At 44.0% G+C, this 27,430-nt stretch overlaps 3 protein-coding genes, 1 long non-coding RNA gene and 2 other non-coding genes across 13 annotated transcripts in view; 3 read left to right on the forward strand and 3 right to left on the reverse strand.

Moving 5' to 3' along the window:
* The window catches only part of LOC120807367, a 245,226-nt gene that overhangs the window by 55,333 nt on the left and 162,463 nt on the right, over positions 1-27,430 (reverse strand). The gene's annotated exons all lie outside the window — the stretch shown is intronic.
* Positions 2-2,359, reverse strand: mlnl (motilin-like). 3 transcript variants are annotated; one of them, XM_040159323.1, is made up of 4 exons: positions 1,533-1,753; positions 530-631; positions 313-418; positions 2-112 (listed from the first exon to the last, which is right to left on the reverse strand). In XM_040159323.1, the coding sequence occupies exons 1-4, from the start codon at positions 1,689-1,691 to the stop codon at positions 105-107; spliced, it is 375 nt and encodes a 124-aa protein (XP_040015257.1). In that variant the 5' UTR covers positions 1,692-1,753; the 3' UTR covers positions 2-104. The 3 variants fall into 3 exon arrangements, with proteins under 3 accessions (XP_040015257.1, XP_040015256.1, XP_040015258.1); XM_040159322.1 differs by having other exon boundaries at positions 15-112; positions 281-418; positions 1,533-1,763; XM_040159324.1 differs by lacking the exon at positions 2-112 and adding an exon at positions 2,240-2,359 and having other exon boundaries at positions 284-418; positions 1,533-1,663.
* Positions 2,077-11,581, forward strand: nop56 (NOP56 ribonucleoprotein homolog). Of its 2 annotated transcripts, XM_040159260.1 has the most exons (13): positions 2,077-2,256; positions 4,770-4,918; positions 5,664-5,753; positions 5,839-5,953; positions 6,589-6,753; positions 6,996-7,194; positions 7,868-8,055; positions 8,440-8,591; positions 8,839-8,939; positions 9,889-10,037; positions 10,290-10,411; positions 10,659-10,778; positions 11,023-11,581. In XM_040159260.1, the coding sequence occupies exons 2-13, from the start codon at positions 4,916-4,918 to the stop codon at positions 11,353-11,355; spliced, it is 1,737 nt and encodes a 578-aa protein (XP_040015194.1). In that variant the 5' UTR covers positions 2,077-2,256; positions 4,770-4,915; the 3' UTR covers positions 11,356-11,581. The 2 variants fall into 2 exon arrangements, with proteins under 2 accessions (XP_040015194.1, XP_040015195.1); XM_040159261.1 differs by lacking the exon at positions 4,770-4,918.
* On the forward strand, positions 8,208-8,327 carry LOC120783512. Its single transcript, XR_005706346.1, has one exon. It is a non-coding gene; the product is annotated as a small nucleolar RNA SNORA26 (small nucleolar RNA).
* Positions 10,499-10,566, forward strand: LOC120783519. The gene has a single exon (XR_005706352.1). It is a non-coding gene; the product is annotated as a small nucleolar RNA SNORD57 (small nucleolar RNA).
* Positions 12,386-27,341, reverse strand: ubap2a (ubiquitin associated protein 2a). Of its 5 annotated transcripts, none has more exons than XM_040159218.1 (27): positions 27,122-27,341; positions 23,711-23,848; positions 23,277-23,354; positions 22,940-23,050; positions 20,833-20,995; positions 20,625-20,705; positions 20,479-20,542; positions 20,110-20,207; positions 19,879-19,937; positions 19,703-19,773; positions 19,196-19,382; positions 18,803-19,073; positions 18,370-18,674; positions 17,873-18,099; positions 17,296-17,581; positions 16,972-17,011; positions 16,666-16,840; positions 16,235-16,286; positions 15,322-15,622; positions 15,048-15,139; positions 14,762-14,809; positions 14,544-14,637; positions 14,043-14,459; positions 13,754-13,858; positions 13,587-13,654; positions 13,287-13,478; positions 12,386-13,183 (listed from the first exon to the last, which is right to left on the reverse strand). In XM_040159218.1, exons 2-27 carry the CDS (start codon positions 23,804-23,806, stop codon positions 13,088-13,090), a joined length of 3,777 nt encoding a protein of 1,258 aa, XP_040015152.1. In that variant the 5' UTR covers positions 23,807-23,848; positions 27,122-27,341; the 3' UTR covers positions 12,386-13,087. The 5 variants fall into 5 exon arrangements, with proteins under 5 accessions (XP_040015152.1, XP_040015151.1, XP_040015147.1 ...); XM_040159217.1 differs by having other exon boundaries at positions 14,762-14,812; XM_040159213.1 differs by having other exon boundaries at positions 14,762-14,833.

Raw genomic sequence — 27,430 nt, forward strand, 5'->3', positions numbered from 1 at the left:
ACTTCCCTTTATTGACTGATTCATTAAAATACAATAAAACATTTGAGCATTCAGTGCTTTTTGAAGATTTACACAGTATTCATCCACTAGTGTCGTCAGCCTTGCTATTTGGCTGCAGAGAGAGAGAGAGAGACAGAGAGAGATAGTGAGAGAACATCCTGGTTACCAAAGAGGTTTTTAATCAAAGCACTGTCACTTGTGAGTCTGTGTATTAATCATCTGTTGATAATAAAAGAAGATACAAGGTCATGTCATGGCATTTTCAACAAATGTGTCTCACCACTATGTCTTGCACCAGTCAAATGCTTGTACCTTTCTGACGCTCCCCCACTATTTCATGGATGATCTCCTCGAGCACCGGAGCCACGTGATCCAGCTGTTTGGGTGAAAGACGGACAGCAATCTCCACTGTTTTATCCTGGACACAGACAAAAGAAGTGTTAATGGCTTGTATTTAATGACAGTTGGTCATTAAAAAATTAAGGCACTAGGAGTCAAGGTGATGAATAGTATGTGCATGTGTACTCACAGGATTTCCACCACGTTCCACCTGAGAAGACTGTTGGATGGTGACCTCTTCAAACTGACCATCCTCCGACCGAGGCTCCATGTCCTTCCTACCCTCTCGCTCCTGCAGCACATAATAATAGAGAATAATAGTAGTAGGGAATTGAAAGCCTCGAAGTATGAAGATTTACAACACCTACATTCATCCCTCATCAATAAACTATCTTGTTCCCTCAGCCACAGACAGTTTATCAGCTCCTTATACTGATTTGGCAATGCGGGAAACCTCCAATTGACCTTTTTCTTAGCAACGTTATCATTCAAACTTTGCAAAACTAAAACACCACACTGCAAAACCCGTGAAAATTGTGAGCCTGAATTTGTCGTTCCATCTTTCCCGTTGGATAAAATTGACAAAATAATGCTCTAATTTTAAAAAAAAGGGTCCTATATTGATATATTATTTGCTACTTGGACTCCAACTAACTAAAGATGATTTTTATTATTTTTGTGAGAAATTAATCTTTAAAATCTATCAAATGGAGCACAAATAGTGAACATGCCTATTGCAAGTGGGATTGTCATCAAACTGCTTATTTTGTCTGACAAACAAACCAAAACCCAAAGATATTCAATTTACTGTTGCATAAGACAAAGAAAAGCAGCAAATTTAGCAGCTGGATCTAGGGAATGTTTGGCATTTTTGCTTGAAAAATGACATGATCAATCCATCATCAAAATATTTGCAGATTATTTTTCTCGTAATCTACCAATCAATTAATCAACCAATCATTTAAGCTCTATTGGCTACATGCAGCACACGCAAAATCACATTTTATAATCAAATTGATGCTCATCCAGTAGAGCAAAAAAAAATTACTTTAACAATGACTGAGCCCATAAATCAATAATCAAAATAGTTGCTGCTTAATTATCTGTTGTTTGACTAATCGATCAATCGACTAATCCTCTCAGCTCTTCAGACCTACTTCTGCACACTGTCCAATCCAACGCAGGCTGCTTACCTTCATCAACATCATCTCCTTTGGGCTGAAGAAGGTGATGTGTCCCTCTGTCCTCTCAGCCAGCAGTGCCACCAGGCATGCCAGCACCACGCAACCAGCCACTGCTCCGCGCATGCTCATTCTGCTCCGTCCTGGATGCAAGCACATATACACGCCCATATACAAACACTTTACAAAGGCATACAGTCCATACAGAACAGTAGGTTCACACAGGCGTACAGTACAGTCGATGTTTCAACATGAGCCGGGGTGAGTGGCACTGAGGCCATGCCGCTCACAGAAATTAGGGAATGTTTTTTTAGCAGTGGGAAAGAGAGGCGACAGTCAAAATAGGTCAACATACAGTATCTGACATGAGGTGCAGTGTGTGAGATTGTGTGTGTGTGTGAGTTTAGAAGAAGAAGGACACGAGGGATCCCATGTCATTATGCAAGGGAGAGGTTGACAAACAGAAAGCAGATAGTGAAAGAAAGAGATGGGAGGAGTGTGTGTGTGTGTGGGGGGGGGGGCATGGAAGTAACAAACAACAAACTGCTCCACTGATAAGACAGATAAGAGGCCGGAGGGAACCAGCCATACTTACAACAACAAGACGGCTCCGGACACAAATGTAAAAGAATGACGGCAGGACATCGAGGAGGACAAAGACAGCAGTGACAGAGGGTGAAGGAGAGACGGAGAAGCAGAAGAAGCCATATGTTACTCACGTGCTGTGTCAACCTTGGTGAGTTACTTGGGGAAGTGTGTTTTAAGATGAGCAAAGGTTCACCGGTCTGAGCGTCAGCTTGTCCCAGTCAGCCTTTATATCAAGCCGTCTCCTGATCACTGAGCTTTTTACTGTCCTCCCTCACATCCGCTCCTCAGGCTCCTTCAAGCACTCTCCTCCATGCTCCTGGAAACACACATATTACTCAGGAATCTGGCTTTTTTATTAGGGCACTAAGCTCTCCAAGCCGCACGTATACAGGCCTGTGACAAGATTGACAAAATGACACATTGATGAGCAACCCTGTGATGTCTGCATATTATTAGGAGACTTGTGTGAACTACAGGATGCTATACACACACTGGATAATTGTGGTGTGATACTGTACGGTAAATTATTTGTAAAATGGAGGGGCCCTCATAGAACACACAGGAATCACTATCCAGTCTCGTTTATTCATACTAACATTATCACACATGACAGCAAACATATTTTCGGGAATTTAACTTGACTTCAATCCTATGCTTGTGTGTGTGTGTGTGTGTGTGTGTGTGTGTGTGTGTGTCGGCGTGTAGCAGCCAGGAGACGATCTTTCCAAAGAGGTCAGTCATAAAAGCTCTGCTCTAAGCTAACATCAAACATAATGTGAGATTTATGACCTGCTAGTAATTTATACTTGGGCACAAACAGACCCACATGCGCTCGTTCCTCGGAAACCATTGTGACTCTAAAGAACTTTAATGATGCTTTTTCCTAAATATGACACTTACTTTTTTCCTGCATGGTGCTGAAATGTTATTGCCGGTTGGGTTTATACTATTGCCAGAATACTCTGCAGAAGTGGACAATTAAAATATTGCAGCTATTGTATCTGGTTTATTGCATTACGAGTACAGCTTTGCATCTCCTCTGTAGCATTTCACCGTAACACTGCAAAACTGAAGCACAAGCTCCTGCTACATTTTTCCATCACCTAAGGTGAGGTTTTTATAACATGTTGTCATATTCCTGAAATTTTTTTTTTTTTTTCAAAACTCTACATGTACCTTTCTTTCGAGTGAAGTAGTGTGTTCCGCCTTTTTAGATGCATTTTCGGACAGCAAATCTTCATGGTGAATAGGCTATGAATTGCATGTACTACTACTATCATACTTCTATAGCCCACATGTATAAAGGAAGGCAGAGACATAGAAATAGTCTAAGAATTTACTTGTACTTTTCCCGTAATATTTGATAGATTCAGTGTCCACAAACACAGAAAACTGTGGCCCTAAGATGGAATTTGGAGCATCAAGGCTTGAATGGATGATGTCATAAAATAACACTGTGTATGCTTGGTCCGTTGTCTTGGGGAGTTTTGGACTGAGTTACAGTATTACATCCAAAATCAACAAATGTCCGCATATCCCTCTAAAATCACAGGGGGCGCTGCCACGTTGTTTCAGCGGTCGGCCCACTCATTATGTCTATAGAGACAATCCAGGAATTATCATTAAATGAAATCATCACTGTACTCTGTCTCGCTGGTGTTCAGTTCAAGAGGAAATGTGTACATATTCACAAAGTACACCTGATGTGTACAATATTTATTCGTTCACAATACAGTCCATTAGTATTTGGACAATGTTTTGCTTTGTACACAAGCACATTTGATGTGACATGAAAGCTGAAAGTTGAAATCAGCACTTTGTCTGATGCCTGCACTGACTACGTATTGGACTTTCTCTTTAAAGGATGAGTCCGGTGATATTTTCTATTTTTGTTACTGTCAACAAATCCCATGGAAAAAAAAAAACAGACAAAAAGTACAAACAAGAATTGTCTGTGTATCCAAAACCTAATATAGGTTACCGCACTGTCATAGAGGTCCATTGTTGTCCAAAAACTATTAAAAACACATCAGTGAGCCACACTATGGCACTGTGTGACATGTTCCGTCATTATCATGAGCATCAGCACTGTAGTTTATTTCGAGTTAGTCCTTCTTACACCGCCCTATTACTGTAAACACTCACTAGTGCAGCAATTGTGCAATAATCCAGTACTGAAAGGTCACCAACAAAAGCACAGTTTAGTCCTGTTTTAGTAACAGTTGCTAAAAACAACCATGTCCTGCTGTTTAAAGAAGTTAGAGCCTTTTCTTTACTTCTGTCTTGGAGGTTATGCGATCACCCATGTTTGTTTGTCCTCCCATGAGATGCTTTGCCAGGGCAACTGTCAATGGATCCGGTTTGTTGGCCAAGAAACTGGCCTGGTCAATCACATCTGGATGCCTTTGTTTCAGATCAGTTGTGGTGGTGTACAGGGGCAAAATTATGAGAGCTGCCTCACTGTCCAAATCCTCATGGACATAAAGGTATCAAGCTGACGAGAGCTTTAATCGGCCACAGTAAGTGAAAGCCCCTGTGTGGGTGCGCAGACGGGTCCAAATTGTTGGATACCGTATTTTCTTGGGGTTTCTTATCAGTAAGAAAAATATAAAATCACACGAGTCTTAGTTTCAAAACTTGACAGCGCTCTGTAACCAGCAGGTGGTGCCTGGCTCTCGCGGTGTTAGGTTGGTATCGCGGCGTTTGGGTCATGCTGCAGTTCGCTGAAACGTCAGATCGCCGTCTTTTCCCAAGGAGAAGGGGCAGAGCAGACACGTCCTGCGTGCTGCTGCAGAGATCAACTAATCATGGTAAGCGAGGTGGTGCTCGGTGCTCGGGCGCACTTACAGACTTTGTCATTGTATGATACGGTTGAAGGCTCTTTGAGATCACCGACGCTTTAAGAAGAGAAATGGCTATTTTCCTGTGTTTGCAGCGGTCTAGTTGAAGGCCTCAACGTGAGCGGAGCGGTTAGCCACCCATGTGGCTAACATTAGCTGGGATATGCGTCTTTAAATCGAACTGCTCAGGCTGCCACTGCTAAAATGAAACATCAGCAGATTTGTTAATCGCATTCGTGCAGGTGAAACCCAATGACTCTCTCGTTTGAACCGACGTACACGAGATCGCGGTAGTGCTCCGAGCTAACGTTAGCTAGGCTGTTAGCAGAAGCTAGCTTCAAGGCACTTTTAGCACGGGCCCAGGGCAACACGTGGGTTCACCATGAAGACGACGACGATGTGACTGCGTGTAAACTTATGGTAACATGTTAGGACACTAGACTTGAACCAGAAACGACGTTTGCGAGTAATTAATGCATTTAAATGGAGTATTACAAGCTTGACCCAAGTAACGTTAGCCACGATAGTATAAAAGAGAACGTGTAACGCTGACTCATGCGTCTGCGGTCACCACGTGGCTACTGGTAAACACACCTAACGTTTTACAAGAGGTGTCGGCGAGCATTTTACATCGGTAGTTCTGGTAAGAAACGGTACCTTTCGGCCAGTAGTTGTCTGGCTGGCCCAGTAATGCAGCGCATTTACTTTTTCGCAGGTGTTGTTGCACGTGTTGTTCGAGCATGCGGCGGGCTACGCGCTGTTCGCCGTCAAAGAGGTGGAGGAGATCGGCATGCTGCTGCCTCAGGTGGGTCCTTTTTGTCCGCACTCCAGCGTGCCGGTGGAATCAGTTCTCCGGGTGAAGCTGATAAAACTGTGTTTGCGTGTTTCAGGTGGAGGAGAGCGTGTTGAGCATCGGGAAGTTCAACAGCATGGTGAGCCTGGCGGCCTTCTTCCCCTTCAAGTCGGCCCAGGCTGCCCTGGAGAACATGAACGCCGTTTCTGAAGGTGAGTTTTTTTTTTTTTGGTTTGTCTTTTTATTTTCCTGCCATCTGACCGAGTTTAAAGTTTCCTCAGTTGTAATGATGTTTTATAATCTGTCAATCCACTGAGTTAATGTGCTGACAGCTTAATGTCAACCCTGAACATCTGAGGAAAGCCATTAGAAATGGAGGAGTGGTTTAATATGCTTGACTCCACAACCGTGGGACAATTTTGATTTCATTTCTTAAGCTATCTAATGGTTATGTGGAGCAGAACATCTGGTATGGATTTTTGAAGAATAACCAATTTGTTTCTAACTAATTTAATAAGTGTTCTACTTCACATTTACCCGATCATATTATGGATAGATGAATATGCAGTTTATTTTTGAAACAACTAATTTAACAAATTAATTTATTTCCTTCCATCTAAGATAGTTGATACTCATTATTTGCAGTTTAGATGTATGTGGTGTTTTTTTTAAAATAATTTTAGTTTCCTCTCCTGGTTGGATTACAAAATGTGGATGTGCACACCAATGGTTAGCAGGACTAATTGCATTAGTGCCACAGCTTTCACAAAGGCTCTCTGCAGAATCTAAGCTACAACTCTAATAAGTGTGTAGAAATAATTAAGAATCCTTCCTCCTTCACTTGCAGGTGTGGTTCATGCTGACCTGAAGTTATTCCTTGAGACAAACCTGCCCCGTTCTGGGAAGAAGAAAGCTACACTGGGGGTTTCAGATGCCAAAATAGGAGCAGCTTTACAAGAAGAATTTAGCATTTCCATCCAGACTGGTGGAGTGGTGGCTGAGATCAGCAGAGGTGAGGAGCCAATTAACCTATGAACAATTAACCCTGTTTGCATAATGTTTTATTGTCAGGAATTGAGGAGTTGATTTTAAAAAATTACAGAAAAGAATGTGGCCTGTTGTGATGTGATCTTGTGATCCTGAAGCTCATGAGGGGTTCATACTGAAAATCTGAACAGCCACCTGTCGCATACTGTTCATGCCTCCATTCCACCTAACGCCCAACAAACCCTTGTTACCTGTCTGTCCTGTCAGGTTTGCGTCTGCACTTCCACTCCCTGGTGAAGGGTCTGACTGGCCAAGCTGCCTCCAAGGCACAGCTGGGCCTCGGCCACAGCTACTCCAGAGCCAAAGTCAAGTTCAATGTCAACAGGGTCGACAACATGATCATCCAGTCCATTGCTCTGTTGGATCAGTTGGACAAAGATATCAACACTTTCTCCATGCGTGTCCGGTAGGGTTCACTCTATCATGCCAATGGAAAAAAAGATGATTGAACAGAAAATGTTTCTTATGCTATTAAGATGAAACTCTGCAGACTGTGGTCAGCTGTGTTTAAGTCTGGCTGTCACTTCCTGTATCTTAGGGCAATGTTTTGTCCGAAATCTGAGAGAGTACACTATTAACGCTGAAACTCAGTAGGTGTTAAGTCGGCAGCTGATAGTTTTTAATTGATTGAAAAGGTGTTGCCTGGCTTGTGAAGTATTGGTATTATCGATCTAAAACTCTGAAAATTTGGTATCTGGCTGTAGTTTTACTTTAAACAATAGACATCAGTTACCAAAAATGCTTGAGATTTTTGAAATTTGTATAATTTTCATTTAGGTTTTGCTCTCAGCATCCATTTCCGAGCATCCTCCTAATGCTTACCACAGACAGTACACCTTAGAGTGCTGGCTGTATAGACACAGGAGGGACATTAACGTCTCCTAACGCATCTGCTCTGCCAACTGTTAACTGGTGGGGCAATACCGTTCGGTGAGACATCCATTGATTCATTGGCGTGTGTAATCACTGACCAAACATGTTTTCTGTTATTACCGGGGTTAGTAGCTTGTGCTTGCCCCTATTACACAGTGGGTTCCCCGCTGTTTTCTTTTATAACAATCTCTCCCTTGTGTCTTTAGTGAATGGTATGGCTACCACTTCCCCGAGCTGATCAAGATCGTGTCAGACAACTCGATGTACTGCCGCCTGGCTCAGCTCATCGGTAACAGGAAGGAGTTGTCAGAGGAGAGTCTGGAGAGCCTGGAGGAGGTGGTGATGGACGCCGCCAAGGCTCAGGCCATCCTGGAGGCATCGCGCTCCTCCATGGGTTAGTGAGCGATATCTTTTTTTCTTTTTTAAAGGCTTTAGCACGGCAATGTAAAGACTCGTTGATTATCTTGCCACTTTGACGGCTGTATGAACACCTGTGCACCGCACCTGTTTCAGAAGTGCATTAAGACTTTGGAACATGCCCCTTTTTTGCCCACCTTGGACCAATAATTGTCCTTGGTGACTAACACAGGGGGGCAGAATAGCTCTCTCATAAACCTGTAGTGAAGGCACAAATCCTCACTGCGGATCCTGTCGGGAGAAACAACCAAACATTGCATTTGAAATTACCAGTGAAGTAACACCCACTGCACCAGTTAAAGTATGTGAGTAGTATTTGCCGTATCCCTCTGTTCAACACCCCCTCCTGATTGTTCTCCAGGTATGGACATCTCTCCCATTGACTTGATCAACATAGAGAGGTTCTCAAGTCGTGTGGTGTCTCTGGCCGCCTATCGGCTGGAGCTGCAGGAATACCTGCGTTCTAAGATGAGCCAAGTGGCTCCAAACCTGGCAGCTTTGATTGGAGAAGTGGTGAGTACAGGTATTAATCTGTACTTTTTCTTTTTTCTTTTTTTTTTCCCCTCACCTCATTACACATGGGACCAATGATGTTATACCAAAATCTGTCAATCCACTGAACCTGTGTGATGAAACATATATCCGGTGCTGATGGTCCTCAAATGAAAGTTTATCCATTTTCCATCAAAATCAATTCCATTGGCGTAGCCCCCTGTGCTGTATGTCACTGAGACTGACCCTGTTTTTTTCTTTTCTTCAGGTGGGAGCTCGTCTGATCTCCCATGCCGGCAGTCTAACCAACCTGGCCAAGTACCCGGCCTCCACTGTCCAGATCCTGGGAGCAGAGAAGGCCCTGTTCAGGTACTGGGACGCCCACTCCCTGCTGGGGAAGCAAGTGGTTGCAGTGATGGCAGGGCTGGGCTGGAGCAGAGCAGGGTGACTGGAGAAGACAAAACTCTTAACGTCTCTTCTAGAGTGATCCCTCTCTCCCTAATGCACCCCCACAGTCTGAGCAGCCACTCACAGCTCTGAGGTAGAAAATTGGAAAAGCTTCTTACAGCTCGTATGGCTGAATTCCTTTGTTTTCTTGTTTTTAACGCCCTGACTGCATTTCTTGTGAGAAGCTCACTTGTAGAGACTTGAAACTTTGCACACACTATGAATTCAAAAATATGGACCTCCTATTGAATGTGTGAAGATGCTTTAAAATTCCTAATTTCATCTTTCCTGAGAGGCACAAGTGTCTAAACCCTTCATTTAATTACTCCGATCTTCAGAAGTGTTGATTGGAACAGAATCTGTCTTGGTGTCTCTTCTATGCTAATACTATACTAAACCTAATGCACAGCATCGGCTCATCACTGTATTTTCAAATGAGAAACACAACAAAGTACAATGGCTGTCAAAGCTGTTGTTGATTGGATGTGTGCCATCACATTAGTGGCCATATCATAATGACATCTATGTTTACAAGCACTTAAATCTGATTCCCACTTAATGGCACAAGTGGCTTTGTGATGGCAAATTTGGTATTCTAGATGCAGAGCCCCTTGTGGAACTGGCTTGTAATGGACTCACATTTGCTCATGTTCAGTTGTCTCTCCGCAAGAGGGAGCTGTTCAGTCATTTTTGTGCCACATTTACACGTCAGCCTGTGCACGGCAGGTTCTGAACTGAACCCTTTATAGGTGTTAAAGGCGAATGGGTGCATCTGTAACAGGTTTACTTCCATATTGCCACTATGGGATAACATTTTACTGTTTCTTTAACTTTTCATCCTGAATGTGAAAGCAGCTGTATTTTCACACAGAGCCCTAAAGACCCGTGGCAACACTCCCAAGTACGGCCTCATCTTCCACTCGACCTTCATTGGACGCGCTGCTGCCAAGAACAAAGGCCGTATCTCCAGATACCTGGCAAACAAATGCACCATTGCCTCGCGTATTGATTGTTTCTCTGGTGAGTGAACAGACCTTTGCGGGCTGACGGTGTAGCGTCGGCTTCGTTTCATGTGCCCATGTTAGCTTACAATTCATGCGGCATAATTGCAATGATGCAATTATTTTTCGTCAACAGTATTCATCCCTCGGGTTGATGTTGAGATGCAATTTCCTGAGCAAAGCCACATGTTTGTTAGGATACTGTTAAGCCTACTCTAATCCTCTGCTGGCTTGGTGATGGGTTTTTATTTTGTTGTTTACTCTTTGTTAGAGTTACCCACGAGCGTGTTTGGTGACAAGCTGCGCGAACAGGTGGAAGAGCGTCTGTCTTTCTATGAGACGGGCGAGGTGCCAAGGAAAAATGTGGATGTCATGAAAGAGGCTGTGAAAGAGGTGAGCTCAGATGAGAGAGAGGCTCAAGTGAATTAGTTACCATGGTTTTTCCAATGCTCTTATGATACATTCAGAGTTTGTAAATGCTGTGAATGATGAAAGGTCTTTGCCTGACATGACTGTGAGGGTCAAAACTGATTTAATGAGCCTGATGCAGCTTTATTTTTCCTCAGAAAAACTCAGATGCTTTGAGTGATTGTGGTTATATTGTTAATTTGTTTGTTTTTGTTTTTTTATCTCATCTAAGGCTACTGATGTTGCAGCTGAGATCAAGCGGAAACTAGAGAAGAAGGAAAAGAAACGCAAGAAGCGTGAAAAGAAGTTGCAAGAACTTCAAGAAAATGGCGAAACCAATGGTGAAGCAGAGGTAAACCTTAATTTTATCTTGCCACGCATGTTTTGATTTGAGATTTGACCCACACCTGTGGTCCTGTCTCAGTGTACGACATGCTATATCAGCCTGACTCCGAACCATTGGCTGGCCCTAAACAATGGACTTGATCACTGAAGTGAGTCAGACATTGAAGCCTCAAAGAATATCTGTGGCATTGTTGTAGGCTGGCGACTTGACTTACCTTTTCCTAACTGTATTTTCTCTCGCTTCCCTGCAGGTGGAGAACGGAGAAGCAGACACCACCGTTGTCAAGAAGAAAAAGAAGAAACAAGCAGCGGAGGAGATGGAGGTGGAAGCAGAGGAAACCCCTGCTGCAGAGAACGGAGCAGAAGATGCTCCAGCCAAAAAGAAGAAGAAACGAAAGGCTGAGGCCGAGGAAGCAGAGGACGCCGCTGCCACGGATAATGGAGCAGAGGAAACGGATACTCCAGCCAAGAAGAAAAAGAAACGAAAGACTGAAACTTTGGATGTGGAGCCAGCAGAAGAGGCCCCAGAAACACCCGTGTCTGAGAAGAAAAAGAAAAAGAAGAAAAAGGAGAATGCCGACTGAAGACTTGGGCAAAGACTGAATCTTTATTTTTGTGTATAGTTTATTTTTGTTTTTTACTCTTTATCTGAAGCTTGTTTTTGTAAGCAGCTTTATGTTCTGTCTTTTTTGGCAACCTCAAAGCAGGTTAGACTACAAACAAATGCTTATAACTGTGCCTTGAAGTCTATGAAAATCACTTTTACTTCTGTAAATAAATTGTCTCAGTTAAACTTTGTCACAAAACATCTTGTCTGTCCTCTTTCGGAGAGTCGTGGGATTTCCAGTAATGTTACCTGCAAAACTATCACTGGGACCGGGAGGCTGTAGTTTTGGGATCATAATGTTGTACTACTGACTGCTCCCTCGCTAAGGCAGTTTTCATGTCTCATTGTTTTTAGGTCTTCATCTTTCCACATAATTGGATTAGTGTATCAGCAGTACTTTCAGCTACCATCTGGCCTCTGTGCCATATATCTTGACAAGTCAAACTGTTTGTTACACACACTAAAGATTAACATTAGCCTAACAACGCCACACATTACAGCATCAAAATGACTTCACCTCTGACAGTCCAAAGTCCAGAACAATGACAGCTTGGCCGATAGCTCCAGCACATCCAGTAAGGACTTATGTACTGTGTAATATGGCATCTACACACTACAATAATGAATGTTGCACAAATTGGAGTGTGCAGATACTTCAAATCATAAATCTGAACAAAAAGTAACCGGTTATTTTTACATGTAATTTTATCTTTGAGCATTGGTTGTTAATTACACTAACGCTAATAGTTTCACTGTTACCGATGCAAGAACCTGCACAACTAGTTGACTGACCTTAACAGTACATTGTGTATTTTGGCACAGGCCCAAGGGTGCTGATGTCCACAAGTGTTTACTCGTTGCCTCGACTATCTTGCATGGTCACACTGGGAAATTGTCATTCAGACTTCGGTCCACAACACATTAGTATAATGAAACTTGTGGGTCTGAATCTGGGAGAAGGAAAAAAAAAAAAAAAAAAAAGAGTAAATACTGATGCCAGACCCATACAAGCTGTTCATAACTTTTAATTTGGACAACAAGGATTAAACCAATGTTAAAATGACATCAAATCCAAGGCCTGGCTGGTCAAACCAACCAACTAGTAAGAGTCGAGGAATGAGAGACAGATGGGGAGGGGGGGGCTGCAAAAAAGAAAAGTCAAGCTATCAACTCAAGTCACCCTCAATATAAGGATTCACAGATGCGGGAGACCAAAAGTTACAAAAACGTATTTCTTTTTAAAATAAAAAAAAAAGGCCTTTGCCGTGAAAATGATGCGTAGAATCTATGTACATCATTCTCGGTTCATGTATGCATACAAAAAAATCCACATCACAAGATGCTTGTGTTCAAGTATATTCACCAACTTCATCTCCATGATTTAGCATTCTCATCTTTTCCACATTTTTTTTGAAATAAAATGTCCTTCAAAATAAAAACAAAATTCAGAAAACCACATTTTTATGTCCTACCAATACATATATACTGTATAAATACATACATAAATATATTTTACATACAACAGCCATAAATTTGAAAAGGGGATATACAGAGCAAAGGGAAGGGGGGTGGTAGTGTGTGTTTTAGCTTGTGTTGTAAAATGGTTTGTCCCTCTATGATCTTGTCAGTCAGATACGTAGGTGCGGGGCCAGTGTGTGTCTGTCCATGCACACACACACACACAGACAAACATTGTAAATCTAGCCACCTCAGTTGGCCCAGTAGGGGGAGCTGCCGTAGCTCGACTTGTTGACTTGGCTCTTCTGCTGCAGGCTGCTGGACTGGCCGCGCTGGCTAGGACCACCCTGAACATGGAGAGACACACACACACGGACACACAGGTAATCATCGGAGAAACGCTCACCTGTAAAACCTGTGCAACTGCTGAAAAATATCGGCGAGTGATACCTGTCCGTCCTGAGCTAGATGATGGTGCAGCAGCTGTGAGTGTGGTTGCTGGTGTGGCAGGATGTGGAGGAATGGGGCCGGTGCATAGCCTCCAGGAGCTGCTCCAGGGTTCAGAGGGCCTGGACCCCCCAGCGCTGATGGCAGACTGAAGGGAGGAGGGGTCCCCGCATGGAAACCCTGCTTATCAAAAGACTGCAGAGGGAGGAGAAAATACAAATTAAACTCAAAACTTGATTATTTATTAGTATAAATCCATCAAGACTGCAGGGTGGATGGGGGGTTGAGGTGTGTGAGGATCACCTGGGTCTTATTGTAAACACTTCCACTGATGTCTGGCACGCCCGAGTTACTGGATGTCACTGAGACGCCTAGCAGAACAATAGCAACAACATTAATACACTGTAAGTTCATAACTTCCAAAAACCAAATTATGATATTATAAAGAATGACTCTTGGTTTCCTCTTACCTTTCCCAGGCCCAGTAGCAGCAGATTTGGCTTGTGCCTGCGAGGAGGAGTTGTAACCTTTACTGTAGTCCACTCCTGCTGGCCCCGCTGACAGCTCCTCATACCCTGGAAAACATCAGCTTCAGAATTCAAACAATAGTAATTCCTGTGCAAGAAAATCCTCACAGCAGGTACTCTGGTGGATTTTTAAGAATGACTTAACCCAGAACCCATTGGACTTCCCAAACTATAAACACAATTTTCAGCGTAAATTGAAAATTGGTGTGATCACGCAGGTTTGCTCACTAACCTGAGCTGAAGGCGTGCTGGCCGTAACCGCTGGGCTGCTGCTGGGTCTGCTGCTGGAAGGGGCTCGCCGAGGGGTTTCCCAGGCCGAGGCCCATGCTGTGCTGCTTGGCAGAGGCTGGTCCTGGGCCCCCGGGAGGAACAAACATGGTGGGGCCATACTGGAAGGCAGCAGCACTTGGTACGGCGCCGGGCACTCCGGGGTAGTAAGGCAGGCCTGTGTAGCTGTAGCCTGGAGGCAGAAAGGCCTGCTGACTGCTGTGGTGCTGCGGCTGGCCCTGGGGCTGAGGCTGGGCCTGAGGAGGCTGAGGCTGGGCCTGGCTCTGTCCTTGGCTCTGGCCCTGGGGAGGCTGTGGGGCCGCCAAGCTTGTGGGGGGTGCCGGGGAGGTGGAGTCGTTCCTGCCAAACTTTGTGACTTCACCTGAACAACCGGGGAGGTGCCATGTCAGAATAAACACTGGATTTTAGGATTTCAGATAAGGCCGGCCGAGGGTGACTGTTTTACCTGAGTAGGGGTTACTGGCTAGGCTCCCGTCTCTGCCAGAGAGTGTCGCTGTGGGGCCAGGGAATGTGATTCCATAGTAATCCTGCAAAGAGGGCTGAGAGGACAGGAAATGATCAGGATTAAGATCCAAAAAACAACCTGACCAACGACAAACGTGAATGATGACTACATTGATTTCAAGTTAAGACTTGTCCCTAAAGTGTGATAAGGAGACTCACCATAGGCAGTCTGGACTGGAGCATGTGGAGGTCCTCATAGCCATAGATCTGCTGTGGGACACGAAGGACAGGCTGTGTTGGAAAACGAATGTATATACTCCCTCATTACTCTTTTCAAAAACAAACACTGCATCTTGAACAGTGCTTCAATTTTCTGTGAGGGTTTAACTGATCATCATGAGTGTGTCTAATCATTCACAAGTGTAGTTTAAGTACAGAAAACTCTGTGACAGCTAAACTCATAGGACACTAAGACAATGGTTCTAGATACTGAAGGGTTACTTACTGGGTATGCTGGCAGCATCCCCCCTGGGCCCATGATATACTGGTTGGGCAGTAGAGGAGGCACTCCCTGGGACAGGTTAGGAGGAGCTTTACCTGTCAATACAATGACACAACAAACATCAATTTCATGTGAGGAAATGGCTCATGTGATCCAGTCTGGGGCTATTTAACATTCCTCCTGATTGCAACTATTTAAACTCCGTCATCACGAGTGACAACAAACCATCACACATCAACATGCCCGGTGCCTAAGGTGGGGAGGTGTGTGCATGTACCAGTGGAGGAGGAGAGCAGGGCTGTGGTCCTTGGTGCAGAGAGGTTGGACGTGGCAGTAGCTCCATTGGAGCCAAGTCCCAGCACTGTGCTGGAGGTGGCGGTGGCAGCAGAGTGAAGTCCGCCGGCTGTGCTGCTCATGTTGCTGCCCATGTTGGGCATGTTGGCCAGGTGGCTGATGCTGCCGCTACTGTTGCTGCTGTTATGGGTCGAGTGGAGGGCTGAGGCTGAGGGCTGGGATGACGTGTAGGAGCCAGAGGAGGGAGCCAGAGAGCTCACGCTGCTGCTGTCAACACTGGTGTACTGGGGCGGGGGGGTTCTTTAGTTACTTTTGGTTAGTTACTTTTATTTTGCAAAGTATGCATGCACTGTCTCTTTAACCTTTACTACACTGGTGGGACAGGTCCATTACCGGGGATCTCCTTCATATTTTCATGGCATTGATAACGATTTGACTGTCCCAATTTATATTGACATCCTCCACTGAACTATTTGAAAGTACAACTGGAAATCAAGTAGTAGAATATGTTTGTGGTTCATCTTGTTCTCTCTAAACATGCACCACATCTGAACTGTTCCACTGTGATTGAGCAAATGGCTGGCAGCTGTTAAATTTCATTTTTTAGAGTTTGGAAAGTGGTGCTGACCAATTGCAGCCATTTAACAAGCCCTGAGTAAACAGCCCTTGTTAAAGACCAAGAACTATCAGTTAATCTTTGGCCGTGACTCTGATTTCACTTGGCATCCAGTAATTTGTAATAACATGGTAGCATGTAATGGAATACTAGTAATGCTGAAAACATGCAGCTTTATGTGTTATGTTATTCAACAGAGTCGGCTGTTTGCTTGCATATTATTACAGAGCTACCATACTGATGTGTTTGGCCATCATGTTTGTGCCAGACAGGTACTTACAGTGAGAGAGCTGGAGCCCAGAGCTGAAACCGAGGAATGACTGCTGACATGGCTACAGAGTGAAGGGAAAGAGGAGAGAGCGATAATCAGCAAGTGTACAAGCAGCAGCCACAACTTTATAGCACATAAGTTTGAATAACACCACCGCTTTCTCTCAATTACTACACAAGAAAACTCATTTTGCATTGTCCAGTGGAAGAGACTTTTAAAAACAGAGAAGATCTCATACATTCAGAAGTAACAGCAGGGGACAGTAACAGGCGCCGACTAGTCTGCACAACACAGTCAATTAGGTGGTAAATCCAACTTCCCCTTTTGCCTACTCAAAGCGTTTCAAAGGATGCAGCTCACTGCCAGACAACAGCAGGGAGAGGGGAACACAATGTTTCTAAGTTGAGATGTATTAACTAAGTCTGCCGTGTGTGCGTCACCTGTTGAGTGAGTTGAGTTGGCTGGCTGAGGGCAGGTCCTGTGCCAGGCTGGATAGAGTGGTCGAGCTGTGCGCAGGCAGGCTGGAAGGTAAGTGGGAGGAGGGTGTCGGGGCACTGTTGGTGCTGATGTTCAGAGATGGCGACTCTGGCTTTGGTGTGGAGGACGCTGATGACGCTGAGAAGATGGGAGGAAGGTCTTGTAATTGACTCAGAGTAGCATAACCTAAGAAAACTGACTGCTGGTCGACATTTACAGTACAACAGAAAGTGTGCACTGAAAAATAAAATCAGTCATAGGTAACTTACTGTCTAGAGCAGCAGAGGTCCTTACACCATTCAGACCATTCTGGTGATAAGAACGAAAGCAGAAAAAAGTGTTTGCATACATTGATAACAGAGCAAAGCCGCTGCCATTTCTTCGAACAAACACAGCACATATAAGACTTCGGCTGAATTCAGCTTAGGCTTGAATTACTTATGGGATGACCACATTCACCAAATAAAAAGTGAAAATCAAACTGAATTCACATCAATCCCATTATGAGCTATAAATCTTCATTTGGCAATCTGACTTCCCAAACAAACCCTAAAAGGCTGCATGAACTATTTCTGTTCAGTGTTTCTACTCACCATGACTGGCCCCACGACCTCTTTGCTCTGGGAAAAGGCCAGTCGCGTATGAGGGGCCATGGTCCCATCGTAACTTCCCCCGACTGTGGAGAAGGGGGAGGAGGATGGTACAGAGGAGGAGGTGGTGGAGGTTGTCGAAGAAGAGGAGGGAGGATTGGTGGAGCTCGCAGTCCCTATTGAGGAGGGGGTGAGGCTGGACAACGCCACCGAGGAGGAGTGATATACTGGCTCTGATGAGGAGAGGGGCAGAGGCAGGGCAACGGAGAGAGGGCTGCCCAGGGACTCGCTGCAAGATAAGAGAGATGAACAACTTAGCCCAGATGAGTAATTACGAGAGTAATTCGGTTTATTAAGAAATACTTGATGCTGAGAAAAAAAAAAGCAGGCCTTCGTGTATGACAAACGTGAATCATTTATATATTTTTGTTTACCAAACAACTGTACTGAGGCTCTTGATTGATGTGTGTCTTTTATATGTAATCTTTAGTGTTTTAGAATTAAACTCTTCAAATGCACACTTTCTGTAATGATATTTACTAGAGAGATGTAACTAGTCAGTCAGCAGTGACATAAGTACCTGAGCGGTTTAGAGTACAGGCTTGTCTGGCTCTGTGCCCCTGGTCCTGGTGCAGGTGGCGCTGGAGCGGGGGCCGGAGTGGACTCCCGGGATGCTGCGCTCACACAATTGTCCACAACGCCAAACTCTGGCAATGCTGACTCCGAGCCAAAGTCTAGTGCTCCAAACTGGAGGTTTAGACCAGGTACGTCAGCTGAGCCTGGCATCTCGACCGCCGTGGAGGGGATCTGCCAGGAAAGACGCAACCCATCCAGGTTTTAGAAGCATGACATTAAGTTCCTATAACTACTGGTATTGCGTCATTTACAAAAAAATTGCTAAAATATATGCATTTTTGCTTTGACAATCAAGATGTAGGATCTCATATTTACACAGGAGAATGGTCACATTTAGAAACACTGAGGGTTGAAATTAAAACCTCTACAAAAAATTCACAAGTAGCCATTGGCGCATTAAAGCGGAACTGCTACCTTCTGCCCACCACCATCCTTTCCTACCTTCGATGTGGGAGGTATCCTTCGTTTCTGGCCTTTGAGCTGTGCCCGTTGCTGCTGTGGTGTATTGCCGCCCTGAGGGTCCAGCCCTGCGCTGGGGGCAGGAGGTTTAGCACCAGCAACAGTCATCACCGGGCCGGTCTGTGCTGGCGTGCTGGTGTTCTGGGGAGCAGGTGAGGCTGAAGCAGGGGGCGCTTGCTGTTGCGACGGAGGACTGGGTTGACGTGCCAGAGGCAAGGAGGGGCCAGTGTGCCTCTGAACCAGCTGGCTCAGCACAAGAGAGGGCTCTGGCTGCAGGCTAAACTCCCCTGCAGACACAGACACACAACAAAACATATAGAAAACACAAATCAGAACACACAATAAAAATAGAGATTAGGGATTTTTTATGCTTGTACACATGCTACAAAGCAACCACTCCCATTTGAACACTTACGGCTGAACTGTGAGGACAGCGAGGTGGTGTTGGATTCTGAAGCCTTCATATCCCAGCTAGAGGAGGAGGGCGGAGGTACGGGTGCTCCCAGGCCTGGCAGTCGGCCAATGGAGGTGTTGCTCCCCTGGGAGCTGGCAGGAGGCACGGCCTGGGATGAGGGTAGCGGACCCAAACCAGGACCCTTCAGCTGTTCTAGTATCTGAGCTCCAGCGCTGGGCTGAGTCCTCTTGACTTGGCCCAAGTCCCCAAAACCAGCTCCCAGAACTGACGACTGCCACAGGCAATAAGAGCGAGCGTCATCATCAAACGTTGTCTGTGTCTATTTACACGTGATAGATGAAGGAATGTGTATTTAAAAAAAGAGTGCCAAGTATCAAAAGAAACTACTTTTACCAGAGCAGCATGTGCGTAGCTTGTGCTGCCAGTGGCGTTGCGGCTGGGGGGCGGCTGCTGTTGCGGCGGCTGGTGGTGGTGGTGGTGGTGGTGGGAGTTGGTGAAGACCAGACTCTGAGAGGAAGAAGAGGAAGGTGGTTCTCTTCCACCAACCACAGGCTTCTGCAGCAGAGAGGCGAGGTCCAGACTAACACAGGATTAGTCAGTAAAGTCTATTAGAAAATGCTTGCAGGACACCAAGTCAAAAGTTGCCAATGTAATGTGTAAACAGGTACAGCTAAATTCTGTATGACATCAATTTTCCATTTCCAAGAAATTTTCGCAGAAAAAGATCCCACCCAAAATTAAAATGACTTTTTCCTCACTGACAGACTTTTTGAATGGAGGGAAGTGAAAGACCAAGCATTTTTTTTTGTGCAAAATTGTTTGGAAAGTGCTGTGTAAGTAAGTTAGGCTTCAACAAGAGAACGAGGGGATGTGTATTTTATAAACAAGGCAGTCGCATACCTTTGTCCCGGTGTGATGTGGTTCTCAGCAGCAGGTGCACACGAGGAAGTGAACACTTTGGTCTCAGAGAGCTGCAGGAACACAAAGAGAAACAAGAGACAGAACTGTTAAACCAAATGATTCTGTTGTGACTAACAAACTCCTCTTGTAAAGTGCTACTCTTAGTTTCAACTCACACTAACATCCTCACTCCAGTCCTCAGCTGCCCAGTCTTCCAAGGTATTCCTCCAGGCAACTAGAGGAAAACCAATGATGAGTCACAAGTTCAAATAAAGGTGGGCTAAGTAGGTAAACAAGATGCCTGGAGCTTATGTACATTTGCATAAAATATCACATACACAGAGCTGCTCAGTTCACCAAGCATATACAAGTCACCAGTCAAGAGCAACGTGTACGCTAAAGCTCACCTGTCCCATCTGTACTGTTGTTGGCCACTGTGTCCCACACCTCGGTTTGTGTGGTCCCTGTACCAGCCTCTGAGGTATAGTCCGCAGGATTGAAAGTCCTGGTCAAGATTCATTGAGTTATACAGAGTGTGATTGAAATCAGAGGGAGCACATCCTTTTCTTTAATCAACAGTGTCTGGTTTTACACAAGGTTACGGAAACACTTTCCAAAGCTAGTTGCATGAAAAATGGAACACTCGTTCAGAAAACAAATCCCAAAAAAATACAATTTCCTCTTTATTTGCCTAACATGAAAAACACTCTGGTGCTAAATAATTTACACCTAAAATGATGTGAGAACCCCTGTGCATGTTAGTGTGTTTGCCGTACCCCATGCCCTGGGCTGAGAACCGGCTCCCTGCTGGTGCTCTGCCTCTTCCTCGACCTCCAGATCCTGCATAACATTCAGACAAAAGTCAACAACATTTACTCGAGTGTTTGGCGTACTGACAGTGTTTTAGTGAGCATCTGCTCACCTCGGCCACCTTTGACCCTCCGGCCTCGATCTGAACCTCTGTCCACTGGTGTCACCTCCACACCATTCTCCTCTGGACGTACTGGGTGAGCAAATGAAATTATAAACTGCATTAGTAACAGTATGATGTTATCAAACAATGAGAAGCTAGAGAAAAAGCAGGGGACTCTATACTAGATGTGAACTGATGTTAAGTTTATACTCCATACCCTGTCGGCTGCGACTGGCCCCCTTGCCCTTGCGGTTGGTAGCCACGCGGCCCTTGCTAGCCTCCCTCTCTCCTTTCTTCTCCCTGTTCTCCTTGTTCTCCTTGCTTTCTGACGGACCCTCCTTCACCAGCGGCTTCTTCTTCCCCACTGTCTCCCACGAGGTCTAAGCACAGAACAGGTATGACAGCAGGGAGGAAAAATAATACAGAAAAAATTAAAAGCAAGTAAATACAACAATCCAAAACTAGTTCCCAGGTTATTGAAATAGGAGCACAAACTACATAATGAATGTGTTTCTCATTGCATTTGCCTAAAGACGCTTAAAATTGCTAGCCAGCAGAAAAAAACAGGATATGAACACTGACAATGTGCTTCAGTGAGCAAAGCAGACAGAGTGGCTTTAATGTTAAGAAAAAAAAAGTATTTATACGCCTCTGTTTCAGTCACATTTCACAAGTAGCCTCTGGCATTCTGCTTTTGGTTGATATGCGCATTTGAACATTCCTGGAAACAGTTACGTAAAATCTGTGGTGCCAGCTTTTTTATTTTGACTAACTTATGTACTACTGAAGTGTGCACTACACAGCTGTGTAAGGAAAACAACTATCCAAATCATGCTTGGGATTGGGATTATTAATGTGCTAATTATTTAATAGGGCACTTTTTTTTTTTTTTTTTTTTTTTTAAATTACACCTACTCTTACAGCAGATGAAAAACTCACTCAGTAACCATTCCTTTTGTTTTTGACTGTTAAGATCTTGAAGAGTACGGAAGAGGCAGATGTAATCAGAGAGTTGACCTATATACCATAACAATAGAGACTTCCATGTAAGGGGAAAAACCAGCTATTTGCTATTTTTGGATTTCCACAAAACCAAAAAAACATGGGTAGCTGTCTGGTTGGCTACGCTGCCCTGCCCTGCAGCCTCTCCTGGCCATCTGTGCCAGCTGGTATTCTTCAGAAATGTTGAGGCACTCACTTGGATTCGAGACACACGGGCAGAACAACACCCAAGTGTTTGTCAGATATTTGGAAGTCTGTTTGACTTCACACTCTGAGCAGAGGAGGGGAAAAGTGGTGCACAATAGTGCGCCTTCATGCTTAAAGTGCCTGATGTTATAAAAGAGCAAACTGTGTGACAGTCAATGTAGTAAAAGACAGCTCAGAGACTAATTTTAGTAAATTTTATTAAGTGCCAAATGTTTTTTTAAAATTTCAACCACATATACAGAACAACCTTATGTCTTTTAGGACATTTGTTCATCTTTTGAGTGTGTTACTTAACTTGAAATCAATCACTGATGAGCCAGAGGGCTTTATTTTTTCTTCACAAAGAAAAAGAGGCAAGGACAGGTATAAAATCTCTCTCTTTACTTTTCCCCTTTTTTGCACTTGTGTTAAACATGGATCTGGGGCCTGACAAGTTTCAGCTGCGCTTTTCAGTCATCTCTCTTACACAGATATGAGATCATTCTATTTTAATCATTTAGTCTTCACAGGCTGCACAGTAGCTTGCATTTCGCTTTACATGCAATTTAAAAGCGAAACACTGATTGTGTATTGGGACTCTTGAGCGCTGCCAAATGCCAGTGACTACACAGCAGTGTAAGAGGGGGAGAGTGTAACCCTGATTGTAACCATGACTATTTTCTGTTGCTTAAATTTACAGATACCCCCTAAACGCCTCATATACAGGGTATCGGTAGGTTCTAGGTGGCTGCGCACAGAGAAGCCTTCCCGCTAAGTTACTGCAGGGCATGAAACTCAAAAAGGCGTGTGGCCAAAAATTTGTTAGTTTGAAAAGATTGAAATAGGGCGTCCTAATGTAAGATTTACCTAAGATGAAAAACCCAGTGATTTTATCTAACAGGAGGGTCTTAAATCTACCTGAGCGGGCTGCCCACGCAGAGCCTATATATGGGAAACACTGTTAAATCACACGTCTCAGTAAAAACAGTTATTGTACAGACTTGCTGCATGTTTTGCCTTCCAAGAAAAGAAATCTATTAACAATATTTGAAAGAGAAACAAATTTAGTTGAAAGTAAATCCTAGGCTAGTGGGTGAAGTTTTAGATGAAATGAAATGAGACACTGTGCCATTTACCATGTCCGAGGTGCTCTCCAGGAGGAAGTTGATGGCTCTGCTAACATCCTCGTTACAGTCATGGAGCGCTACCATACACTCATCCTGGTTCTTCCCAGTCACCTCCATCAGCTGGGGAAAGCAACAAACGCGCATCGCATTAGAAATGTCAAGTAGTCATTAAAAGTGCACCGACAACAAAATGCACCAGTTTTGCAGCGCATGACAGTACAAGTCATGGTGTCACTCGTAGCATCAAATGTGCATTTTTCACGTGTTAACGTAAAGTGGAACAATGCGTCAGGATGACAGACAATGAGCCTTGTATTGCCTGGCACATGCCAAAAGCATTCCTCACCTGGTTAACTTTGTCCTCAAAGTCAGCATCATTCTTGTCATAGATCATCTGGGCAAGCCGGATCTGCTCAGCAGTAGCCTGCAACACAGTGAAAGGAAGACCATTGGGCAAAATTTTGGTTAACAGGAGAAAAAGGGAAGAAGAAAGCATATAAAGTATATGAAAGAATTGATGAAAATTTTAGCTTGGTTTTCTTAGTCTGAACTCGCTGACAACGAAGAAATATGCCTCCTATTGGCGCCATTAGAAGTGCATGTGGCTGTATTCAAAACGAGAAAATCCTTTTTGATACTGACTATTGCATAATGTGTGCACTGTGGTTTTGTTGGAAAGGGTAGTCGTGTGGTATACTGGTGTTCTGCATCAAAATATCTGTGGCTGAGAGCATTGTGTTTTCATGTCTTTTTCATGTTCCTGTGGTTATGGTGTCTTACCTGTATCTGTTTCTGTGGTTGTGATGTGTGAGTGGCAGCGGGCAGCGCTTTTTCCCGAGGGCCCCGGGCCTTGTCGCCGCCCAGCGAGCTCATCATATACAGTATATACAAAACTCTGTATGTACAAAATAGAAAAATCTGCAAGGAAACAAGAAACATGGACGGGTGAGTGAAATCTACCAACCGCTCATAAACCCACAGATTATGTCCGACACAAAGACAAACTGCTCATTTAGAAAAGTTGTTACAGCAGAGCCTTCAATGCTTTCCCTTGTGTGAGTGCACAGAAGGAAGTAAGTGTTTAATACCAGAAATACAATATGTGTTGTTGTGAGCATAGCTAAGCCTTATTACACAATCATGAATACTGCCCTTATGTAGGCTGTAAAACACACAGGTGGCCTGGTGATGAAACTGCTTTGCTGAAAATCTAGGTCAAGAAGGGAGGGTGATCCAGTGTCCTCTTACAAATAGCACAGACCACAGTGTGTGTGAAGCAGAACAAACGCTACACACCCTGATCCCACATCCCCTCTTTTTGCTAGATAGTTTACAGCAACTAAGATTATGCCATATCGATCTATATACATACATATATATATATATATAAATATATTGATCACACACACAGAAGGGTCCAAATATATTTATTTCAACTAAACCTGGAAATAATTAAAAAGTTTGAGGATTCAGAAACATTTAAAAACACAATGTCATGTAAGATGAAGAAGAAATATTTAAGATTCTGCACTATTTCTAGGCCAGCAATCAAATTCAAGCAAAATTTGGTTTCCTTGAGTTGTACTGCTTCCATTGACGCATGGGTTCAGAAGACACTGATGAGTAGATTTGATCCACTCATCATAGGCTTGTTCAAGTAACGTAACTTGCAGCCACCTGTTATAAATTAGGCTGTACCTCAAGTTTCCAACATATCGTTGCTTACTAAGTAGTAATAGTGGGAAAAATGGCATCAAATCTAAGTGAAAGTGTCAGAAGTCAAATTGTTATTCTAAGCAGAGTTGCTTTCTCAGCATCAAATCAAGAGTGACCAAACCAAACAATACATCAAGCTTAGTCCCCTGAGAGATGGAAAAGCAACTTCATCATAGATACAGAATTTGCTAAATAAACAACGCAAAACTCTAATCAGCAAAAGTACTGTCAAAACAAGGCTGTCTTGTAGTGATCTCAGAGGACGAACAGCAGTTGCTAAACCACTTCTCAGGAGGGGAAACAAGGCCAAACGCTTGGGCTGGGCTAAAAAAATACCAGCATTTCACAATGGATCACTGGAAAAAAACTCATATTTACTGATGAATCCAAGTTTGAGATTTATGGCAGTAACTGAAGTCTGGGGGTGTTTCGCCTACTCTGGAGTTTGGACAACTGCAACGAATTGACTACACCCAGGCCATGGAGAAGTACCTCTCCATTCTTCAGAGACATGCTATACCCTCTGCTCTGCATCTTTGTGGAGAAGCCTTCAAACTACAGCAGGATAATCACCCCAAACACACCTGATTGTCAAGAACTAATTGACAACCGAGGAAGACCGAGGAGTCCTGACTGTCTGGACTTTCCTCTACAGTCACCTGACCTTAACCCCGTTGAATATTTATGGGAGCCCTTGAAGGCTGAGAAATCCAAGCATTATGTGACACCACGAGAAGCTATTTGGAACATTTTCGAATCATGCTGGGATAACAGGGGTCATCAAGTTTCTCACAAACTTGTGGAGTCCATGCCAGCTCGAGTGCTTGCTGTCATTAAAGCAAAAGGGGGACATACCAAATACTAAGACATTCTGAAATTCTTGTACACATGTACACAAGATCAAACTCTTCACTCAAACTGTTAAGCTGATATTACCAGTTACTATCAATGATAACCAATCTTGTATTATATTCAAAACAAATGCAAAGTAGAAGTGTCTTGACTAGCGGTCTAGTGGGTGTGTGTGTGTACATATATACATATATACATATACACACATACATACACACACGCGTGTATAGACAAACACACACGCACCTTGAACACTGGAGAGAGAAAAAAAGAAAAAAAAAACTGTCACAAACACATACACACACACACACACACACACACACACACACACACACACACACACGGCTAATCCACCTACAAATACATGGGAAAAGTGATTGGTTAAGACCCTATAATGAAAAACACCCTGTTATTCAATGTGGTACTGCAAATTTTGACTGTGGTGTCCATTGCTAGAACATTAACTACAGATATCCCCACTGACCCATTTGTTTTATGTCAGAACAATAGCAATCCAGCACAGTGTCTGAGTGACGCTGGCAAATGCACTGCTGCCATTGGCTGACGGACCTGAACAAAGCTAACTAATGCAAAAGGGACCAACTGGCTGTAAATGCAATTCTAGTAAAAAAAATCTCGAGAGGTGCTTATATAGGGGGGAACTATGAGACAACAGCTCCAGTTTGTATTTACTTAATCAAATATTCACAAATCATAACATGTGTGAGTATCGACGGTCTTAGACGCAAACAATAACAAAACAATCAATCAGTAACTCTCAACATCTCCATTGTTCATTACATTTATTTGGCCATACAGAAACGAAAAATCAAATATCAGTCAAGTTAAACGTAGCTGCGCGTTTGCGTATATTGACATCTACCTGGTTACGGTAAACTAAATGACAGTTAGCTGCGGTTTATTTTAGTAAAGCAAGCGGAGCGTTGTTTTGAACCAGTGCTAACGTTAGCCCGTTGCTCTTCGGTTACTTTTTTCAGTCTGCAAATGGGGCTATTCGGTAACGCTCAACGGTACATGTCTTTCTTGTCAAAACAAATTGTATTCTTGTTACGCCGTTTTCGACAACACTGACCGACTTGGGGTGGTTGGTACTAGGGTCCCCTTTGTCCTCGCTAGCATGAACTGAAGTTAGCCACTAACATGCTAATGCTGACACTTTCCCGTGAATAAACGATGCAGTGGGGATGAAGCTAGCTAACGATGCTATATAAATCTGGTCAAGGTTGATAGCCAACGACTTTCTAACTGTCTTGCTAAAGTCTCCTATGTATTTATAGATCCGCACAGTTATCTGAGGATAGTGACAGTTAGATCGGGCTTGCCCTCGACATCTGAACAACAGGCTAGCCTGCTAACAACAAAGCTGTGTCAAATCTAAAGAAAAAGGCCTCGCAGCGGAGCACAATCCCATCCCGACATTGCTCGCCGGGAAACAAGACAACAGAAAAATTGCGAAACACATCCCTCACAACCTCGTGTAAGCAATACAGCAAAGACAGCGACTAACTATTTCGGCGAAAACGCGCTGAGGCGCGTGCCTTAAACGTGCTGAAATACAGAAACTGAACTTGAAGAACGTGAGGAAAATTGTGTTTTTATTACCTGCTAACACGCTTCACTCAGCCAGCAGCAGAGAAGGTGGTCACGTGACGTGCGCTGCCGCGGTGGATGCTCCGCTCTCCTCTCCGGGTCACAACATGTTAAGATTCAACCTCACTATCACACAAACCTCGTCAAAACTAGGATTCATGTTGGACTTTTATGTCTAAATCCTCTCTTTTCTCTGCCATGCTCATTGAAGATCCACACAGTGCAGAGTGGAATGCCAGTGACAGAGTCCTTTCTGTCCTGAGAGCTACCATATGGTTGGATATCAATAATGGCAACGTCTAAATAAGCAGAGGCCCGTTT

This window comes from Xiphias gladius, chromosome 21 (genome assembly GCF_016859285.1).
Source record: "Xiphias gladius isolate SHS-SW01 ecotype Sanya breed wild chromosome 21, ASM1685928v1, whole genome shotgun sequence".
NCBI classification, from domain to species: Eukaryota; Metazoa; Chordata; class Actinopteri; order Istiophoriformes; family Xiphiidae; genus Xiphias; species Xiphias gladius.